Raw genomic sequence first — 21,748 nt, 5'->3', positions numbered from 1 at the left:
CATGGATGGTGGCAACAGCTTCCTCGGCAAAATGGTTTTCCAAGGCAACGACTGTGTGAGTGCCAAAGTAGGGCTGCACCCTCCCTCCTGGGCTGACCAGAACGACTTCATGGAAGGAGCAGACACCAGGGGAGGCAGAAGAGGGGAAGAATGTCATAGGCAGTCCAAGCAAGTGGCTCATGCAGACAAGCAGCTGGGCAGCTTCTCATAGCCAGCTTGGGGCCCTCAGCCCTTCATCAGCAAGCTGTCCCCACACTCAGGCTTCTGAGGTACCCTGGGAGTGCTTCCAGAAGATCCCCTATGGTGCAGCCACCTGTCCAGGCCCTGCAGAAGCTCTGCTCTCTGTGTGAACCAAGTGTCATTGGAGGCACATGAAAGGGGACAGTTAAGCTCTGAGGAGACTCCAGAAATAGTGCTGAGCCTCTGACACCTGCCTCTCCCCTTGCCACCTCTCCTGGCCCAGGTCTAGTGGTGGGGAACTCAGGGCTCCACCCTGCATTCCAGCTAGGCAACTGGGAGAAGCTGGGGGGGGCTGTGTGCTAGGAGACAGAATCCAGGACCTCTGGGACACTGGAACACTGCAAATCCAGGTCCCAGACACAGGGCATCTGGAGGGTGGGACCAGGTGTGTTTCCACTGTATGGATGCAGTTGCTGGTATGGCTGAACCCACACACGCCCATCACTGGTCCTGAGACCCAGCCCACATGAAGAACACCCGCTGTCATTTTGCAGAGAACATCAGCCTCCCCTCTGCCTCTGCTGCTTTCTCACGCTCCTCAGCTGCCCTCTCTGCTAACTTTTTCTGACCTCTGAAGGACGGTGCTCTCCTGCAGTGGGTGGGGAAGCGGGCAGGGCTGTGGGGAGAACCTGGGGCTCAACTCAGGGACAGGCAACTCAATGACAGGTGGGAAAGAAGGTTCTGCTCCCGGGTGCCCCTTCCTCAGAGCTCTGTGTCACCTGGACACCTGGCACAGGGCAGCATGACATGGGCGACAGCGTCAGGATGTGGAAGACAGCTGCCTGGGAGGAGGGACAACTGTGCCTAATTGCCACCACCCTATTGTCCAGTCCCAGCCTGGGAGGGTTCCAACAGTGCTGACAGTCCTCCGACTGTGTCTTTGCTTGTGCCCGGACATACACTCCTGGATCAGCAGACTGAACTCACCCATTTGCCCACCAGGAGTCCCACCAACTGACAGCCCGGCCTCAGCAGACACATGTCAGAAAGACCTCAGGAGGAGCCACACCACTGTGGGCCCTACCCTGCCTCCCCCTTCAGCTGCTTTGTTTCCTGGACACAGACCCTCACCCCTCTCCTTCTCCTGCCTCTGGGAAAGCAGACCACTTGGCTTAGGGCAGGGCTGTGCAGCATGTCAGCCGAGGCATGCAGTGAGGACTGGCTTTGTGCCACCACGGGGATTCCACTCCCTTGTCAGGGCTCTAGGACAGAGCCTGTGAGCAGGGCTAGTGTGTGCTCTGTGGCCCAGGGCTCCACAGTGGCTCTCTGGTTACTGTCCCTGTCCTCCAGCCCCTCAGTGCTCCCTGGAGGTGGGAATATTAAGGCCTATAGGACCAGGAGTACGGGGAGGTCTGGTGTGGGTACGAGGGTGTACCCCCAGTAAGAGGTCACTTATGCCCACCCCAGTCGCTGACATCTCTGGATTTTGCAGGAAGACCCATTAAGGCCCAAGGAACCACTAGAGAAGACCACAATGCCCACGACAACCACACAAACAACCACAACACCCACAACGACCACACAGACGACCACAACACCCACGACGACCACACGGAGGACCACAACGCCCACGACGACCACACGGACGACCACAACGCCCACGACGACCACACGGATGACCACAATGCTCATGACGACGACACGGATGACCACAATGCCCACGACGACCACGTGGACAACCACACTGTCCACGGTTGTCACACAGGAAATGACTGAGACCTCAGTTGTCATACCAAAGACCACAGTGCACATGTTTGTCACAGAAAAGCCTATCCTTGATAAATCTCTCCTATACCCAGTGCTCGTCCCAACCCTGCTCATTATCCCGGTGCTGATCTGCTGCATCTGCTGTTGCATGAATGTGAGTGAGCCCTGCCCGCACAGCCTGTGACACGGGCCCTCCCCAAACTACAAGGGACCCGAGCCCATTCCACCCCCATATTCTGCCTGTGGGCAGGTTCCCATCAGCAACCAGGTCTTTGCATGAGCAAATAGAAGCACAGCTTGCCTTGTATTCCCTGGCAGAGATTCAGCCTGTGTCTGAGGGACCACCTGCCTCGCACGTGTCTCTAGAGGGGACCTAAGAGCTGCCCTGGCCTCTGGGGAGAAGCCACCAGGGAGGCCACACAGCTGCCAGGCTTCTGGGAGACTCAGGGAGACCAACACCAGAAGAGGCCTCTGGTGCTGAGGGAAGAAGGAGGGCCCTGCAGGAGGCACTGAGGGCTCCAAGGGAGAATCCTGCCAGCTGGGAGGATCCCTGACCTCTGGGGCAGCTGAGCCTTGGACACCAACAAGGATCTCTGCCCTCGTCCAGTGGGTCCGGCCTTCCTTCCTCAGCCATTACTCAGGGCCAGGGCACGCTGGGCCACAGAAGGACAGGAATGGAGCTGCCACCAGCCTTGTCCTCAGGAGCTCACAGTCTGGTGTCTGGTCTGGATTGGTACCTGGGGGTGGAGGGTAAATGTCACCTTCATAGGGTGTGGCAAGGAGAGCCCTAGCAAAGGACAGACACTGGCCTTGGGGGAGGCAGAAGGGCAGATGCACTGGCTGCTGGGTTTGCAAGGGCCCGGGCCAGAGCTGGTGAAGGAAGAGGAGATGGCAGAGGTAGGAAAGGACAGAGCAAAGCTGCAGGACACAAGCAGGTCCCATTGCTGTGGAGGGGGAGCTATGAGGACAGAAGGTGGGGTTGGGTGCTGCCATCGCACAGGAGGGGCCAGAGAGGGCTGCAGGGAGTTGGGAGGTAAGGGGTAGGAGGGAAAGTGGGGCGAGTTCTCCTGTCTTTGTGTGATGGAAGGGCTGCTGATGAACACTACCAGCTGGGGTGCCTCTGCCGGGGACCAGGCAGCCTAGTCTGGCTGTCTCCCAGTGCACCCTCCAGGGAGGTCCGATCCCCTTTGATAACCCAGGAGCCTGGGGCTCAGGGTGGTGCACCTGGTTGGGCAGAGACCCATGGGCAGTGGGCTGGTAGATTGACACCCAAAGCTCATGTTCTGTCCAGCTGCTGCTGAGTAGGGTCCCCTCCTGTCTGCATGGTGGAGCCTGCAACCTCCATGCCACTCTAGCCCGTGTTCGTGTCTCTTTAACATTCTAGACTGACAAGGAGCCACCACCAGTGGAGAAAATAGAAAGGGTAAGTCATGATTTTGGTCCTGATGTGGTCAGCATGCCCGATGCCCACACTGAACTTCACACAAAAGGACTCCTGCTGCCTATAGGATATTTGTACCCCTTTCCCCTGCACCTCCCAACTAGCTGGGCTGAGAGAGCAGGCAGAAAGAAGAGGGTACCGAGGAATACAGAGGGGCCTTGGGAGGACTTGGGACTCAAAACACCCTTCCCAAGTATGCAGCTCTGCTGATCCAGGGCTTTGTCACCGAATTAGCAACTTGAGGTAGCCTGTTTCAGCAAGTGCTCTGATCTTTATTAAAATATAGGGACTTTGGGTCAATTTCCAAAGGACTATTTGAGAGACTCAGGTGAACTTTTAGAAAAGGAGCCTTAGATTTCAAAATTTGGTCCTCTGCCCAGGCTCTGATGTATGTTGGGCTGCATATCATTGATCTCCATCCCTGTCCCCTGGCAGGGCCAGGGGCTTGGCTGGAGTTGGGGATGTTGGAGGGTGTCTTGCCTGGCATTGAGCTGTGAGGCAGGCCCAGCCCAGGTGAGCACAGAGAGCCAGGGTCAGGGGAGCAGGCTGTGGATCCCCCAGGGTGGGGGCCCAAGCCAGGTCCCAGAAGAAGGAGTTATAGTGGGGACACAGTGTTCTGAACAGGGGCACCTGAGCCTGAGGGCTGGTAGGAAGCAGGCCTCACTGCCCGGGGCTGTGCAGGGACTAGGTGCAGTGCTACCTGCTGAGAATGGATCTGCCAGGGTCAGGTGAGTGCAGCCCTGTCCCCTGCAAATGCTCCCACGTGGACAGCCCTCCTGTACACTGTGCAGCCCTAAGACCGGGCTTTTCTACCACAGGCAGCCCCAGGAGACCAAAGGGACAGGATAGAGTTAGTCGGCCTTTTGGGGGAAGGCCATATTTGCAAATACATTGAGTTTGCTTGTTTTTCCAGTGGGGAAACTGTCACAGAGCAGGGTGCTCCTCATTTGTCCTCGAAATCTCGCAGCAGTGCACTTGTCCTGAGTGGCCGCTAACAGGTGCTGGAGCAGCACAGGTCATGTGTCTGTGCCCAGGAGCTGCCAGACAAAAAAAGCAAGCTGTGCTTTCTCTTCCTAGGAGTCAGAGACGTGTATACAGACATGCAACATGGTGATTGTCCCTTGTTGTAGGTACCAGCAAGACAACGTGAGACATATCGAGGTAAGAAGAGCACTGGGGAGGGTGCTGTGACCTCCAGGCTGGGCTGAGGAAGAAAAGGGAGCAGCCCATTCATGGACCATATGAACCGTGGCATTCAGGGAGATGACGTTTATGGAAAGCGACATTGATCCCTTGGCACTAGAGAAAAAGCAGAGGGCATCCCGATCCCCGGGCCCAGGAGAGAACAAAAAGTGAGGGCTCCTGCCACCACCACCATGCGGGGCCCAGCACTAGGGTCTCCCCCTTGGCACAGGCCCAGGTTTGCAGAAGCTGGCGGCTGGCTACAGCCTGCCAGTCCCGGGCTCTCTCAGAGCTTGTCAGCGGCTCCAGCAATGGCTTCAGTCTCACCTGCCAGCAGGTGCATGAGCAAACACAAGCTCAATCATAAGCAGGCTCCTGTGGGTCAGAAACAACATTTTCTACAGGAAAATTCTGAGCAAGGTTTGTTCACTATTAAAAGTATCCAGAAACGCCCGTGGCTCCTGCGAGCCTTGCACGAGTCCGCTCAGCAGAGTGAGGGACTGAGCTAACTCCATTGTCCTTGGGGCCCAGTGACATGGAGGGACCAGGACCTCATGGAGGAGGAGGCCTGAAGGAAATGTCCTTACCCCAGGATGCACTGGGCCCCACCCAGGGAGGGAGCTCCCAACCCTGCAGAGGGTGGTGTGAGGGCAGGGATGAGGAGGCCCCAGGCAGCACATCGAGAGGAAGACATGTTCCAGATTCCAAAGCAATCTGCAGTGACACTCCTGCCCTCAAACCACAAGGCCACCAGGCCCCTGCCCCAGGTAGAGGCTGCAGTGCTGCCTCAGTGTGTTCCTGGGGACAGAGCCCTCTGGGACCATCTCAAGCCAGAGAGGACTCTACCCCTCTCGAGGTGACCACCATGCCTAGAGTTTCCTCATGGCCACTTCTGCTTTTCAGGACAAACTGGATACCTTGTGTGACTTTGTTCAAACCTGCAATCAGCTGCCGTTGATGTGGTGTCAGCCTAGGGACCAGGTAAGCAGGGGCACAGGGATGCTCCCCATGTGGAAGGAGGCCTTTGCTCTTTGCCCTTGACAGTTGCACTCAGGGACTGTGGGTCAGGGATTGTGTCTAGGCATCTGCCAGGGAGGATGCCAAGATATGGAGAGGTGGTGCTCAGGAGCCTCCCAGGCTGATTCTGGACATGATGCCTGCATTTTCATGCATATCCTCTCCAGAATAACAGGAAACTTTCTTATGACCCAGGGCCTCCAAACTTAAGTCAAAGAAGCTGTAGAGGGAGGCCGGCCAGAGAGTTCTCCTGGCCCCTATCCATCATCCCTCCCTATTGAGCACCACCCCCCCCGGGGGGTCTGCTGGCTGCCCTCATCCACTGAGACTCTCCTGGGCAGACTTATGCATTGTGGGGCACTTACAGCTGCCCACGGCTCTGCCAGGCTCCTGCCATGCCAGCTCTAGAGTTGGCCCAGTCCTCTCTGGAGCCAGGAGGTGCCCTGTTTGTGTGCCAATGGCAAATAACCGTCCAAGAGGTCAGGAAAGGAATGGAGGCCACCCAGAGAGCAAGTTCGGCATCCAGGGCTGTCTGAAGTCAATCCACTCATCCTGAGCAGAGCTGGGAGCTCATAACTAGGCCCTGTAGGAGGGGGCTCCCTTCCCACTCCTCTGTCCCTTCCCATCTGACTTTGAGTGTCAAAGCCTGTCCAGGGCCCCTTAGTCAATAGAGAGCTGGGCTCGGAGAGCCACTCCCTCTCCTGCCTCCTGAGTCTGCACAACTCTGTGGATGAGACCCTCATTGTGGCCTGAGCCCCTTGGAGAACACACACAGCACTGCTGAGAGCTGGCAGGGAATGGTGTGCAGGATCCGAACGCTCAGCATGAACCCTGAACCCCAAACGGGGCTGTGCTCTGCGGGCTCAGTCTGCTCTTTCCTCCAGTGTTGTGAATGGCTATGTTTTTACTGTCGGTCCTCTGGTGGGCAAGGGTGCTACTTTCCTGTGGCTGCTGTAACAAAGTGTCACAAACTTAGCAGCTGAAAACCACAAGTTTTCAGTCCTGGAGTCCTCACGGCTCTGGAGGCTGGAAGTGTGAAACCGTTTTCCTGAGCAGAAATCCAGTTCTCACCAGGACCGCGCTCCTTCTGGAGGGTCTGACTGTAGACAATCCCTTTCCTGCCTTTTCCACTTCCGGAACTGCAGTCCTAGGGTTCTCTGGCTCCTGGCCCCTTCCTCCATCCATATGCCAGCAGAGCAGCACCTTGAATCTCCCTGTTTCACCCCTCCCATTACCTTCTCCTCTTCTGTGGGTAGGTCTCCCTCTCATAGGAACCTGTGCTCACCTGTGGGCCCATCCAGATAACCCAGGATAATCTCCTCATCTCAAGGTCCTTAACTTAATCACATCTCAAAGGTCCTTTTCCAGTGTAACCCAAAACAGCCACAGGTTCCAAAGACCAGGACCTGGATATCTGTCAGGGCTGCTATTCAAGTGACTACAGCAAGCCAATGACCTAGAAGCTCCTTTGAGAGCAGGGACTGTCCTATCTGGCACTTTGCATTTCGTGTGGCACATAATGAGCAGAAGGTCATGGGGACTTGGAGGTGCAAGTGTGCATGGTGTGTGGGGGTGTGCAAGGACCACACTAAGGAAGGGCCATGCACAGGGGCTTTACCCAGTCAGTGTTCCTAAAGTTGTGGTTGCCTTGCTGTGCCAGTAGGTTTGTTTGAATTAAAGCCAGACCCTGTGGTCCTAGAAGAACTGCTCCTTGGAAGGGAGCTGGGGGTCTGGGAAAGGCCAACATGGTCTCCCTCCTCTCAGGTTTGCTGCCTGTGGAAAATGCAGTCCCTTTCTTATCCACTGTCTGTATCTCCTGGAGCTAGAGGGGCCAGAGATGCTGTCAGAGGCCAGCGTGCCCAGGCCCCCCTCCCTGGCTTATCTGAGCCTTTCAGCTGGGAGTTCTCAGCTGATTCAGGGCTAGGGGCAGGAGGGGACGAGAGTAAACTAGGGGCAGATTTTACTGTCCTGAAGCATCTGTATTGTTCTCATCCCAAGCCAAGGAGTTCAGGTTGACTGCTGCCTCCACAGCCCATCGCCCACCCGAGGGTGCCCCCAGCTTCCCTTGCCCTGGGGGCCCAGAACCTGGCTTCACGGTTGTGGTGAGAACTCAACCCTTCAGCACACAATCGCTGAAAGAACCTGGGCAAGGCTTGTGCTCCTCAGCTGTCAGGCTTTGTTCTCATTCCTGAGGCTCCCAGTCCAAGGGGAAGCAGACAAGTTCAAAACCAGAACAGAAGGAGTCCAGAGTCAGAACACTGGGGCTGCCTGGGGGAGGCAGGGAAGATTTCCAACACCTGAAATGAGTCTTGAAATAGCAGCCCAGCCTGGAGGCCAGCACCCAGGGAGAGGAAGGGTATCAACAAGGTCCTACCATGTTGGTCTTGATGGGTCATGAGGCGGAACCCCCTTGAGCCAAGGACACCAAAGCATTCTGGTTCCATCTCCAATGCCTTCTTGATGACCTTCTCTCTATTCTCTTCCCTACAGGGTTGGTGCTTCAACTTCACCCCAGTGAAGCCCCTCTGCAGGCAGTCGCCCTGCCTTCCACCCAACCAGGGATGCTTCCCCCTCAACAGCTGCTGCTCAGAGTGCCAACACCCCCCAACCGTATACTCCCACCCACCCTCCAGGATGCTGCCATTGATCTCTCCCTCTGCCGAGGCACTCTGCATACCTACTTTGTCACTCCCACCCCCATAGTCCAGCCTCTAAAGCCCCCCAAACCCAAGACTGTTAAGAGCCCTTTGTGTACTGTATTGGACATATATAGAGTCTTGATATATGGTCAAAGGAGTTAGAATTGTTGGTGATCAACAAGAGAGTTTGTTACAGCATCAGTCCACTGTATGAGATGTATCTGTAGTGTTCTTGTCAGGATAAAGGACCTTGGTGTCTACAGATGCAGACATGGATGCCTCCCACTCCCTGCAGGTTGGTCTTCATCTGTCATGAAGGACATGGATGCATGGGATTTGGTCCAAATTTTGCTCTTTGAAAAAAGCCCAAAGCGTCTTTGAAATATGAATACAAGCTGTTTCCCCACTCACTGACTGTTTTAATCTCTTGGGTAATTTACTTAATATCCCAGTGCTTTAAGGACAGGTCATTTGAAATCATCCCATTGGAAAAAAAAAGAAAAAAGGACTTAAAAGGAGCAAAGAAATACAATGGGACATCATCAACAGAAACAATGTTTTAGAATCCCAGAGTGAGAAGAGAAAGAGAAAGATACAGAAAGGATATTTAAAGCTAAATGGCTGAAAACTTATCAAATGTGGAGAGAGAAATGGAAATCCAAATTCATGAGGCTCCAAGGCCCCCAAACTGGTTAAACAAGATAGGGCTATACCAACACACCTTGCCAAAACTGAAATGCAGAGGGAATTGTGAAAGCAGCAAGAGAAATGTGAGTCATCACACATGGGGAATCCTCCCAAAAGACTAAAGGTGTATTTCTCAACAGAAACTTTGCAGAAGAAAGAAGGATGATAGAGTCAAATGTGTAAGATAAAAAGTGCCAACCAAGAATAGGATACCCAGCAAAGCTATTATTCTGAAATGGAGAGAGAAAAACATAACAAACAATAGTTGAGTTCATAACCAGTAGACCTGCCTCCCCCAATATGCTAAAGAATATCCATGAAGCAGACGTAAATGATCATAATTAACATTGTGAAAACAAAGGAAAGTGTTTGCAAAACTCATTGGTAATGGCCACCATATTGTCAAGGTGATAGTCTCTAATATTGTTATGGTGGTCCATAATTACCTACAACTCTAGTTAAAAGGTTAGAAAATGTATAAAATAAACAAAACCACCATAACTTGTTATTGGTTAAACAATATTTTAAAATAGGTAAATTATAATATCAATTACCTAAAATGTGAAGGACAGATAAATGTAAGGATAAATTTATGTATGCTATCAATAAGTTGCTATCAGCTTAAAATAGGATGTTATAAAAATAAGATATTTTATGTAATCCTTTACACAATTACAAAGGAAAAACCAAAAGAGATAAGCAAAAGTTAGGAGGGGCGCCTGGGTGACTCAGTCAGTTAAGTGTCTGCCTTCGCTCAGGTCATGATCCCAGGGTCCTGCAAGCCTGCTTCTCCCTCTCCCTGAGCCCACTTCCCCTGCTTGTGCTGTCTCTCTCTCTGACAAATGAATAAATAAAGTCTTTAAAAATATATATAAAAATTAAAAAACAAAAGTTACGAAATAGGAATCAAAGGAATCAAAGCATATCCCTACAAAAAGTCGTCAAACAACAAAATACAGCAAGATAAGAAACAAGAAACATATAAATAAAATTAAATGGCAATAGTAATAAATAATTCCTTTAATCATAAAATAATTAAATTCTTTAATCAAAAGACACAGAATAGCTGAATGGGTAAAAAAAAAAAAAAAGATCTGGGGCACCTGGGTGGCTCAGTTGGTTAAGCGATTGCCTTCGGCTCAGGTCATGATCCTGGAGTCCCGGGATCGAGTCCCAAATCGGGCTCCCTGCTCAGCAGGGAGTCTGCTTCTCCCTCTGACCCTCCCCCTCTCATGCTCTCTCTCTCTCTCATTCTCTCTCTCAAATAAATAAAATCTTTAAAAAAAAAATAAGATCTAAGAATATCCTGCCTATAAGAGATTCACTTTAGCTTTATTTTTTTTATTATGTTATGTTAATCACCATACATTACATCATTAGTTTTTGATGTAGTGTTCCATGATTCATAACACCCAGTGCTCCATGCAGAACGTGCCCTCTTTAATACCCATCACCAGGCTAACCCATCCTCCCACCCCATACCCCTCTAGAACCCTCAGTTTGTTTTTCAGAGTCTATAGTCTCTCATGGTTCATCTCCCCCTCCAATTTCCCCCCCTTCATTCTTCCCCTCCTGTTATCTTCTTCTTCTTCTTCTCCTCCTTCTTCTCCTTCTTCTTCTCCTTCTTCTTCTCCTTCTTCTTCTCCTTCTTCTTCTCCTTCTTCTTCTTCTTCTTCTTCTTTTCTCCTTCTTCTTCTTCTTTTTTTTTAACATATACTGTATTACTTGTTTCAGAGGTACAGATCTGTGATTCAAGTCTTTTTTTTTTTTAAAGATTTTATTTATTTGAGAGAGAGAGAATGAGAGAGAGAGAACACATGAGAGGGGATAGGGTCAGAGGACAAAGCAGACTCCCCGCCGAGCAGGGAGCCCGATGCAGGACTCGATCCCGGGACTCCGGGATCATGACCTGAGCCGAAGGCAGTTGCTTAACCAACTGAGCCACCCAGGCGCCCTGTGATTCAACAGTCTTGCACAATTCACAGCACTCACCATAGCATATACCCTCCCCAATGTCTATCACCCAGCCACCCCATCCCCCCCACCCTCCGCCACTCCAGCAACCCTCAGTTTGTTTCTTGAGATTAAGAATTCCTCATAGTGGGCGCCTGGGTGGCTCAGTTGGTTAAGCAACTGCCTTCGGCTCAGGTCATGATCCTGGAGTCCCGGGATCGAGTCCCGCATCGGGCTCCCTGCTCGGCGGGGAGCCTGCTTCTCCCTCTGACCCTCCCCCTCTCATGTACTCTCTCTCATTCTCTCTCTCTCAAATAAATAAATAAATCTTTAAAAAAAAAAAAAAAGAATTCCTCATAGTGTGAGGTCATATGATACATGTCTTTCTCTGATTGACTTATTTCACTCCGCATAATACCCTCCAGTTCCATCCACGTCATTGCAAATGGCAAGGTTTCATTCTTTTTGATGGCTGCATAATATTCCAGTGTGTGTGTGTGTGTGTGTGTGTGTGTGTGTGTGTGTGTATCCATTTATCCATTCATCTTTATCCATTCATCTGTCGATGGACATCTTCACTCCCTCCACAGTTTGGCTATTGTGGACATTGCTGCCATAAACATTAGGGTGCATGTACCCCTTTGGATCCCTACATTTGTATCTTTGGGGTAAATACCCAGTAGTGCAATTGCTGGATCATATGGTAGCTCTATTTTCAACCTTTTGAAGAATCTCCATACTGTCTTCCAGAGTGGCTGCACCAGCTTGCATTCCACCAACAGTGTAGGAGGGTTCCCTTTTCTCCACATCCCACAACATCAGTCATTTCCTGACTTGTTAATTTTAGCCATTCTGACTGGTGTGAGGTGATATCTCATTGAGGTTTTGATTTGGATTTCCCTGATGCCGAGCAATGTTGAGCACTTTTTCATGTGACTGTTGGCTATTTGGATGTCTTCTTTGGAAAAATGTATGTTCCTGCCTTCTCCCCATTTCTTGATTGGATCATTTGTTCTTTGGGTGTTGAGTTTAACAAGTTCTTTATAGATTTTGGATACTAGCCCTTTATTTGATATGTCATTTGCAAATATCTTCTCCCATTCTGTTGGTTGTCTTTTGGTTTTGTTGACTGTTTCTTTTGCTGTGCAAAAGCTTTTTATCTTGATGAAGTCCCAATAGTTCATTTTTGCCCTTGCTTCCCTTGCCTTTGGTGATGTTTCTAGGAAGAAGTTCCTGCGGCTAAGGTCGAAGAGGTTGCTACCTGTGTTCTCCTTTAGGATGTTGATGGACTCCTGCCTCATGTTTAGGTCTTTCAACCATTTTGAGTCTATTTTTGTATGTGCTGTAAGAAAATGGTCCAGTTTCATTCTTCTGCATGTGGCTGTCCAATTTTCCCAATACCATTTGTTGAAGAGACCGTCTTTTTTCCACTGGACATTCTTTCCTGCTTTGTCGAAGACTAGTTGACCATAGAGTTGAGGGTCCATTTCTGGGCTCTCTATTCTGTTCCATTGATCTATGTGTCTGTTTTTGTGCCAGTACCATACTGTCTCGATGATGACAGCTTTGTAATAGAGCTTGAAGTCCAGAATTGTGATGCTGCCAGCTTTGCTTTTCTTTTTCAACATTCCTCTGGCTAGTCAAGGTCTTTTCTGGTTCCATACAAGTTTTAGGATTACTTGTTCCATTTCTTTGAAAAAAGTGGATGGTATTTTGATGGGGATTGCATTGAATGTGTAGATTGCTCTAGGTAGCATTGACATCTTCACAATATTTGTTCTTCCAATCCATGAGCATGGAACATTTTTCCATTTCTTTGTGTCTTCCTCAATTTCTTTCATGAGTATTTTATAGTTTTCTGAGTACGGATTCTTTGCCTCTTTGGTTAGATTTTTTCCTAGGTATCTTATGGTTTTGGCTGTGATTGTAAATGGGATTGACTCCTTGATTTCTCTTTCTTCTGTCTTGTTGTTGGTGTATAGGAATGCCACTGATTTCTATGCATTGATTTTATATCCTGCCACTTTACTAAATTCCTGTATGAGTTCTAGCAGTTTTGGGGTGGAGTCTTTTGGGTTTTCCACATAGAGTATCATATCATCTGCAAAGAGTGAGAGTTTGACGACTTCTTTGCTGATTCGGATGCCTTTTATTTCTTTTTGTTGTCTGATTGCTGTGGCTAGGACTTCTGATACTATGTGGAATAGCAATGGTGATAGTGGACATCCCTGCCGTGTTGCTGACCTTAGTGGGATAGCTCTCAGTTTTTCCCCATTGAGAATGATATTCGCTGTGGGTTTTTCATAGATGGCTTTTATGATATTGAGGTATGTGCCCTCTATGCCTATACTCTGAAGAGTTTTGATCAAGAAAGGATGCTGTACTTTGTCAAATGCTTTTTCTGCATCTATTGAAAGGATCATATGGTTCTTGTTCTTTCTTTTATTAATGTATTGTATCACATTGATTCATTTGCGGATGTTGAACCAACGTTGCCACCCAGGGATAAATCCCACTTGGTCATGGTGAATAATCCTTTTAATGGATTGTGGGATCCTATTGGCTAGTATTTTGGTGAGAATTTTTGCATCTGTGTTTATCAAGGATATTGGTCTGTAATTCTCCTTTTTGATGGGGTCTTTGTCTGGTTTGGGGATCAAGGTAATGGTGGCCTCATAAAATGAGTTTGGAAGTTTTCCTTCCATTTCTAATTTTTGGAACAGTTTCAGAAGAATAGGTATTAATTCTTCTTTAAATGTTTGATAGAATTCCCCTGGGAAGCCATCTGGCCCTGGGCTCTTGTTTGTTGGGAGATTTTTGATCACTGCTTCAATTTCCTTAGTGGTTATAGGTCTGTTCAGGTTTTCTATTTCTTCCTGGTTCAGTTTTGATAGTTAATACATCTCTAGGAATGCATCCCTTTCTTCCAGGTTATCTAATTTGCTGGCATATAGTTGCTCATAATATGTGCTTATAATTGTATTTCTTTGGTGTTGGTTGTGATCTCTCCTCTTTCATTCATGATTTTGTTGATTTGGGTCATTTCTCTTTTCTTTTTGATAAGTCTGGCCAGACGTTTCTCAATCTTGTTAATTTTCTCAAAGAACCAGCTCCTAAGTTTTGTTGATCTGTTCTACTGTTCTTTTGGTTTCTATTTCATTGATTTCTGCTCTGATCTTTATTATTTCTCTTCTCCTGCTGGGTTTAGGCTTTATTTGCTGTTCTTTCTCCAGCTCCTTTAGGTGTAGGGTTAGGTTGTGTATTTGAGACCTTTCTTGTTTCTTGAGAAAGGCTTGTATTGCTATATACTTTCCTCTTAGGACTGCCTTTGCTGCATCCCAAAGATTTTGAACAGTTGTGTTTTCATTTTCATTGGTTTCCATGAATTTTTTAAACTCTTCTTTAATTTCCTGGTTGACCCATTCATTCTTTCATAGGATGCTCTTTAGCCTCCATGTACTTGAGTTTTTTCGGACTTTCCTCTTGTGATTGAATTCTAGTTTCAAAGCATTGTGGTCTGAAAATAGGCAGGGAATGATCCCACTCTTTTGGTACCAGTTAAGACCTGATTTGTGACCTAGGATGTGATCTATTCTGGAGAATGTTCTGTGGGCACTAGAGAAGAATATGTATTCTGTTGCTTTGGGAGGGAATGTTCTGAATATATCTGTGAAGTCCGTTTGGTCCAGTGTGTCATTTAAAGTCTCTATTTCCTTGTTGATCTTTTGCTTAGATGATCTGTCCATTTCAGTGAGGGCAGTGTTAAAGTCCCCCACTATTATTGTATTGTTGTCAATGTGTTTCTCTGCTTTTGTTATTAATTGCCTTATATAATTGCCTGCTCCCATGTTAGGAGCATAGATATTTACAATTGTTAGATCTTCTTATTGGATAGACCCTTTAAGTAGGATATAGTCTCTTCCTCATCTCTTATTAGAGTCTTTGGTTTAAAATCTAATTTGTCTGATATAAGGATTGCCACCCCACCTTTCTTTTGGTGTCCATTAGCATGGTAAATGGTTTTCCACCCCTTCACTTTCAATCTGGGGGTGTCTTTGGGTCTACAATGAGTCTCTCGCAGACAGCATATCGATGGGTCTTGTTTTTTTATCCAATCTGATAGCCTGTGTCTTTTGATTGGGGCATTTAGCCCATTTGCATTCAGGGTAACTATTGAAAGATATGAATTTAGTGCCATTGTATTGCCTGTAAGGTGACTATTACTGTATATTGTCTGTGTTCCTTTCTGGTCTATGTTGCTTTTAGGGTCTCTCTTTGCTTAGAAGACCCCTTTCAAGATTTCTTGTAGGGGTGGTTTTGTGTTTGCAAATTCCTTTTGTTTTTGTTTGTCCTGGAAGCTTTTTATCTCTCCTTCTATTTTCAATGACAGCCTAGCTGGATAGAGTATTCTTGGCTGCATATTTTTCTCATTTAGTGCTCTGAATATATCATGCCAGCCCTTTCTGGCCTGCCAGGTCTCTGTGGATAGGTCTGTTGCCAATCTAATGTTTCTACCATTGTAGGTTACAGATCTCTTCTCCCGAGCTGCTTTCAGGATTTTCTCTTTGTCTCTGAGACTCGTAAATTTTACTATTAGATGTTGGGGTGTTGACCTATTTTTATTGATTTTGAGAGGGGTTCTCTGTGCCTCCTGGATTTTGATGCCTGTTTCCTTCCCCAAATTAGGGAAGTTCTCTGCTATAATTTGCTCCAATATACCTTCTGCCCCCCTCTCTCTCTTTCTTCTTCTTCTGGGATCCCAATTATTCTAATGTTGTTTCGTCTTATGGTATCGCTTATCTCTCGAATTCTGCCCTCATGATCCAGTAGTAGTTTATCTCTCTTTTTCTCAGCTTCTTTATTTTCCATCATTTGGTCTTCTATATCACTGATTCTCTCTTCTGCCTCATTTATCCTAGCAGTTAGAGCCTCCATTTTTTATTGCACCTCATTAATAGCCTTTTTGATTTCGACTTGGTTAGATTTTAGTTCTTTTATTTCTCCAGAAAGGGTTTGTCTAATAACTTCCATGCTTTTTTCAAGCGCAGCTAGTATCTTTAAAATCATCATTCTGAACTCTAGTTCCGACATCTTACTAATGTCCGTATTGATTAGGTCTCTGGCAGTTGGTACTGCCTCTTGTTCTTTTTGTTGAGGTGATATTTTCCTTCTTGTCAGTTTGTCCAGAGGAGAATAGATGAATGAGAGAACATAATGCTAACAGGTTAACAACATCCCCAGAAAATATACTCTAAACAAATCAGAAAAGACCTGAAACCAGGGGAAAAGAAAGGGAAAGAAAGAAAAAAGAAAAAGATAAATGTAAAAACAAACAAAAACAGAACAAAACAAAAATACAAAATATGATCAAATATGATCAGGCTGGTGCATAGATCAGTGCCACACACTAGATTTTGGGTGTATTTTGGTCTGTTAGAAGAAAGTGCCTTCCAAAATTTTAAAGAAAGAAAAACTTATATATGTACAAAAATAAGGGTTAATACGATGAAGGGATGGAATGTGACTGTAAAGATGAAAACTATAAAAGATTTTATAAAAGGAATTGATAAAATAAGAAGTTGTTTGAAAAAAGAAAGAAGAGGATTTTAAAAAATGGAGAGAATGTGATCAGGCAGGAGACTAGAAGAAAGCCATACACTAGAGATTTAGGGTATATTTTGATCTGTTAGAAGAAATTGTATCTCAAAATTTTAAAGAGAGAACAACTTATATATATATACCAAAAATAAGGGTAACTACTATGAAGGGATAGAATATGACTCTAAAAATGAAAAATAAAAATGTTTTTTAAAAAAGGAATTGAGCCCAGTGATGGGTATTAAGGAGGGCATGTACTGCATGGAGCACTGGCTGTTATACGAAAACAATGGATCATGGATCACCACATCAAAAACTAATGATGTATTGTATGGTGACTAACATAACATAAGAAAATTTTTTTAAAAAAGGGATTGATAAGATGTTGGTTGAAATAGGGAAAAAGAAAAATTCCAAAAAAAAGACAGTTAAAAAAAAATAACTTTGGGCACCTGGGTGGCTCAGTCGGTTAAGCGACTGCCTTTGGCTCAGGTCATGATCCTGGAGTCCCTGGTTTGAGTCCCGCATCGGGCTCCCTGCTCGGCAGGGAGTCTGCTTCTCCCTCTGACCCTCCCCCCTCTCATATACTCTCTCTCTCTCATTCTCTCTCTCTCAAATAAATAAATATAATCTTTAAAAAAATTAACTTTGAAAGACTAAAGAATCATGGTAAAAAAAGCCATGGATTCTATGTCAAGTATTCTCCTAGTGCTGGAGTTCTGCCGTTCTCATTGATCGGTAAATTTGGTCTTGGCTGGTTGTTCTGCTGATCTTCTGGGGGAGGGGCCTGTTGCCGTGGTTCCCAGATGTCTCTGTTGGAGGCAGAATTGCCGTGCCCTTGCCGGTCCGGGCTAAGTAATCTGCTCAGGTTTGCTCTTGGGAGCTTTTGTTCCCTGCAAGCTTTCTGTCCAGCTTTGGAGGACGAGAGTGAAAATGGTGGCCTCCCAATCTCTGCCCTGGAGGAGCCGAGAACCTGGGGCCCCACTCCTCAATGTGCCCCCAGAGAAAAGCAGTCAATCACTCCCATCTCCCTGGTCTCCAGCCTCACTCCGTGCTCACCCGGCCTGTGACCGAGCATTTCTATCTCTGGCACCCAACTCAGTATGGAGTCTCCAAACCCAGCAGATCCCTGTGGTGTGCTCCCATGCTGCTCTTCCTGGGGGAGGAAGGGGAGTCCCCCCGGATCTGTCACTTGTTGGGTCCCTGCTGGAGGAGCAGTGGCCCGACTGTGCTGTGGATCATGGTTTATGGCAACCCCGAGCTGAGAGCCCGTGCCTTGGCTCTGTCTCTGCAGCCGGCTTCCCCACTCCGATACCTGGGAGCTCTGCCACACTCAGGCACCCCCGGTCTTTCTGTGACCCCGAGGGTCCTGAGACCACACTGTCCCAGCGAGGGTTCCACCCCCCGCTTAGCCACTGGAGTGATGTCCTCAGTGGAGCTGACTTCTAAAAGTTCCGATTTTGTGCTCTGCTGCTCTATCACTTGCCAGGAGCGGCCATGGGAGGTCCCCTCCCCCGCCATCTATTCTCCTGAATATCGCCTCCGATTCACTTCTCTACACGTCCTACCTTCCAGAATGTGGTCACTTCTCTGTTCAGAGAGTTGTTGCTATTCTTTTCTTCGGTCTCCTGTTGAGTTCGTAGGTTTTCAGAATTGTTTGATCCCTATCCAGCTGAATTCCTGGGACCAGACGAAATCCAGGTCTCCTACTCCTCTGCCATCTTGCTCCGCCCCCTCACTTTAGCTTTAAATACAGATAGAGACTGACAGAGAAGGGATGGAGAAAGATATTTTAAGCAAACGGTCCCAAAAGACAGCATTGATAGCTGTACTTCTATCAGACAAAATAGACTTTAAGCGAAAAATGGTCAAGAGACAAAGAAGTCACTATATAATAATAAAGAGGTCAATGTATCAAGAATATACAGCAATTGTACTTATTTATGCACCCAGCACTGGAGCACCTAAATATATAAAGCTATTTCTAACAGAACAGAAGGATAAATAAACAGCAATACAATAATAGGTGAGGGCCTCAATACCCACTCTCAACAATGGAAAGATCATCCAGACAGAGAATCAATAGGGAAACAGTGGATTTGAACAACACTATAGACCAAACAAGGTCTAACACACATAGCCATTACATGCCAAGCAATAACAGCAGAATACACATTTTTCTCAAGCAGCTATGGAACATTTTCTAGGATAGATCATATTTTAGGCCACAAAAATAGTCTTAACAAATTTAAGATGATTCAAATCATTTCAAGTATCTTTTCCAACCACAATGGTATGAAACTAGAAATGAGTAACATGGGGAGAGCTGGAAAATGTTCAAACACATAAAGATTAACCACCAAACACTGAGTACCCAATGAATCACAGAAGAAATCAAAAGGAAAATACAGAAACATTTTGAAAAACAACATTGGAAACACAGTATACCAAAATATATAGCATGCAGCAAAAGCAGTTCAAAGAAGGGAATTTACAGAAATAAAGGCATATACCAAGAAAAAGGGAATACAGCATCTGAAAAACCTTACCTTACACCTAAAGAACTATGAAAAAAACTAGGTGCAAAGTTAGCAGACCTTATAAAAAAATAAAGATTTCAGTACAAATAAGTAGAGAACAATAAAACTGTACAAAAGGTTAAAGAAACGAAGACTTGGTTTTTTTTGAAAAGATAAACCACATTGGCAAACCTCGGACTAACCAAGAAACTAAAAAGAGGACCAAAATTAAAAAAAAATTATAAATGAAAGAGAAGACATTACAACTGATACAGGAATACAATAGATCATAAAACACTATGAACAACTACAAGCTGCCAAATTGGAAAAATTCGAAGAAGTGGAAAATACAACTACCAAGACTGAATTACAAATAAATAGGATATCTTAACAGACCAATAGTGAGTAAGGAGATTCAATCAGTAGTTGAAAATCTTCCCAAGAAAAGCCCAGAACCAGATAATTTCATTGGTGAATTATACCAAGCATTTATAGACTTAACACCATTTATTCTCAGACTCTCCCAAAACACTGCAGAGGAGGGAACACTCTTAAACTTATTTTTCAAGACCAGTGTTACCCTGATATTAAAGCAGATAACAACACTACAAGAAAACAATAGACCAATATCCCTGGTGATTATAATACAAAAATTCCCAACAAAATACTAGCACAGAAAATTCAGCAGCATATTATAAAGATCATAAGCCATGATCAAGTGGGATTCATTCCTGGAATACAAGGATGGTTCAACATACACAAATCAATAAATGGGATACATCTCATTAATAGAATGAAAGAAGAAAATCATATGATCATCTCAATAGATACAGAAAAAATCATTTGACAAAATCAATATCCATTCATGATATAAACCCTCAACAAATTAGGTATGGGAAAACCATACCTCAACATAATAAAGGCCATATATGACAAGCCCCCAACTAACACCATACTTCAACACTAAAAGGTTGAAATCCTTTCCTCTAAGATCAGGAACAAGATTGCTAGCTCATTCTCACCACTCTTATTCAATACAGTCCTAGAAGTCCTAGCCAGAGCAATGAAGCAAGAGAAATAAAAGGCATCTGAATCAGCAAGGAAAACATAAACATGTCTCTGTTTGCAAATGATGTATTATATGTAGAAAATCTTAAAGACTCCACCAGAAAACAGATTTCATTAAATTCAGTAAAGATGCAGAATACAAAATAAACATTCAAAGATCACTAGTGTTTCTATATACTAACAAAGAATTACCTGAAAAAAATAAAGAAAGCAATTCCATTTACAATAGTATCAAAAACTATAAAATACTTAGCAAAAAGTTTAACCAAGGACACAAAAAGATCTCTACACTGAAGCTACAAGACATTGATGAAAGAAATTACAGCATAAGACATAAATAAAAGCAAAAATGAACTATTAGGACTTCATCAAGATAAAAATCTTCTGCACGACAAGGGAAACAGTCAACAAAACTAAAAGGCAACCTATGGAATGGGAGAAGACATTTGCAAATGACATAACAGATAAAGGGCTGGTATCCAAAATCTATAAAGAACTCATTAAACTCAACACCCAAAAAACAAATAATCCAGTCAAGAAATGGGCAGGAGACATGAATAGATACTTCTCCAAAGAAGACATACAAAAAGCTAACAGACACATGAAAAAATGCTATACATCACTTGTCATCAGAGAAATACAAATCAAAACCCCCTTATACCAGGTAGAATGGCAAAAAATAGCAAGGTAGGGAACAACGGATGTTGGCAAGAATGTGGAGAAAGGGGAATCCTCTTAACACTGTTGGTGGGAATGCAAGCTGGTACAGCTACTCTGGAAAACAGTATGGAGGTTCCTCAAGAAGTTAAAAATAGAGCTACCCTATGACCCAGCAATTGCACTACTGGGTATTTATCCCAAAGATACAGATGTAGTGAAAAGAAGGGGCCCCTGCACCCCAATGTTCATAACAGCAATGTCCACAATAGCCAAACTGTGGAAGGAGCTGAGATGTCTTTCAACAGATGAGTGGATAAAGAAGATGTGGTCCATATATACAATGGAATATTACTCAGCCATCAGAAAGGATGAATACCTACCATTTACATTGACATTGATAGAACTGAAGGGTATTATGCCAAGTGAAATAAGTAAATCAGAGAAAGACAATTAGCATATGGTTTCACTCATATGTGGAATATAAGAAATAGTGCCAAGGATCATAGGGGAAGGGAGCGAAAACCGAATGGGAAGAAATCAGAGAGGGAGACAAACCATGACAGAGTCTTGACTCCAGGAAATACACAAGGTTGCAGAAGGGGAGGAGGGTGCAGAGTTGGGGTAACTGTGTGATGGGCATTAAGGAGGGCATGTGATGTGATGAGCACTGGGCATTATATGCAACTAATGAATCACTGAACACTACATCAAAAACCAATGATGTACTATATGTTGGTTAATTGAATTTAAATTTTAAAAAAAGAAACACAAATACCACAAAAAAAAAGACATAAACACATGGAAAGATAACTTGTGTGAATGGATTGGAAGAAGTAATATTGTTAAAATGACTATGATTCCTAAAGCCATCAATAGATTCACACAATCCCAATTAAAATTCCAAAGGCATTTTTCATAAAAACAAAGAAAACTTCTAAAATTTATTTGGAATGACAGATGATTATAAATAGCAAAAGCAACCCAAGAAAGAGCAAACTGTGAGGCATTACAATTCCTGATTTCAAACTATATTACAC

General features: G+C 45.6%; 1 protein-coding gene across 2 annotated transcripts; it reads left to right on the top strand.

Annotated features, from left to right (window-relative positions):
- Positions 1-15: 15 nt before the first annotated feature.
- Positions 16-8,459, top strand: ANTXRL (ANTXR like). Of its 2 annotated transcripts, XM_044916524.1 has the most exons (5): positions 1,874-2,101; positions 3,332-3,370; positions 4,466-4,549; positions 5,474-5,551; positions 8,078-8,459. In XM_044916524.1, the coding sequence occupies exons 1-5, from the start codon at positions 1,886-1,888 to the stop codon at positions 8,288-8,290; spliced, it is 630 nt and encodes a 209-aa protein (XP_044772459.1). In that variant the 5' UTR covers positions 1,874-1,885; the 3' UTR covers positions 8,291-8,459. The 2 variants fall into 2 exon arrangements, 1 of the variants encoding a protein (XP_044772459.1); XR_006540231.1 differs by lacking the exons at positions 1,874-2,101; positions 8,078-8,459 and adding an exon at positions 16-55 and having other exon boundaries at positions 5,474-5,547.
- Positions 8,460-21,748: the final 13,289 nt, after the last annotated feature.

The sequence above is a fragment of the Neomonachus schauinslandi genome, chromosome 6 (assembly GCF_002201575.2).
Source record: "Neomonachus schauinslandi chromosome 6, ASM220157v2, whole genome shotgun sequence".
NCBI classification, from domain to species: Eukaryota; Metazoa; Chordata; class Mammalia; order Carnivora; family Phocidae; genus Neomonachus; species Neomonachus schauinslandi.
The sequence above is the reverse complement of the archived record's forward strand: the minus strand, read 5'-3'. Positions and strand labels throughout refer to the sequence as shown.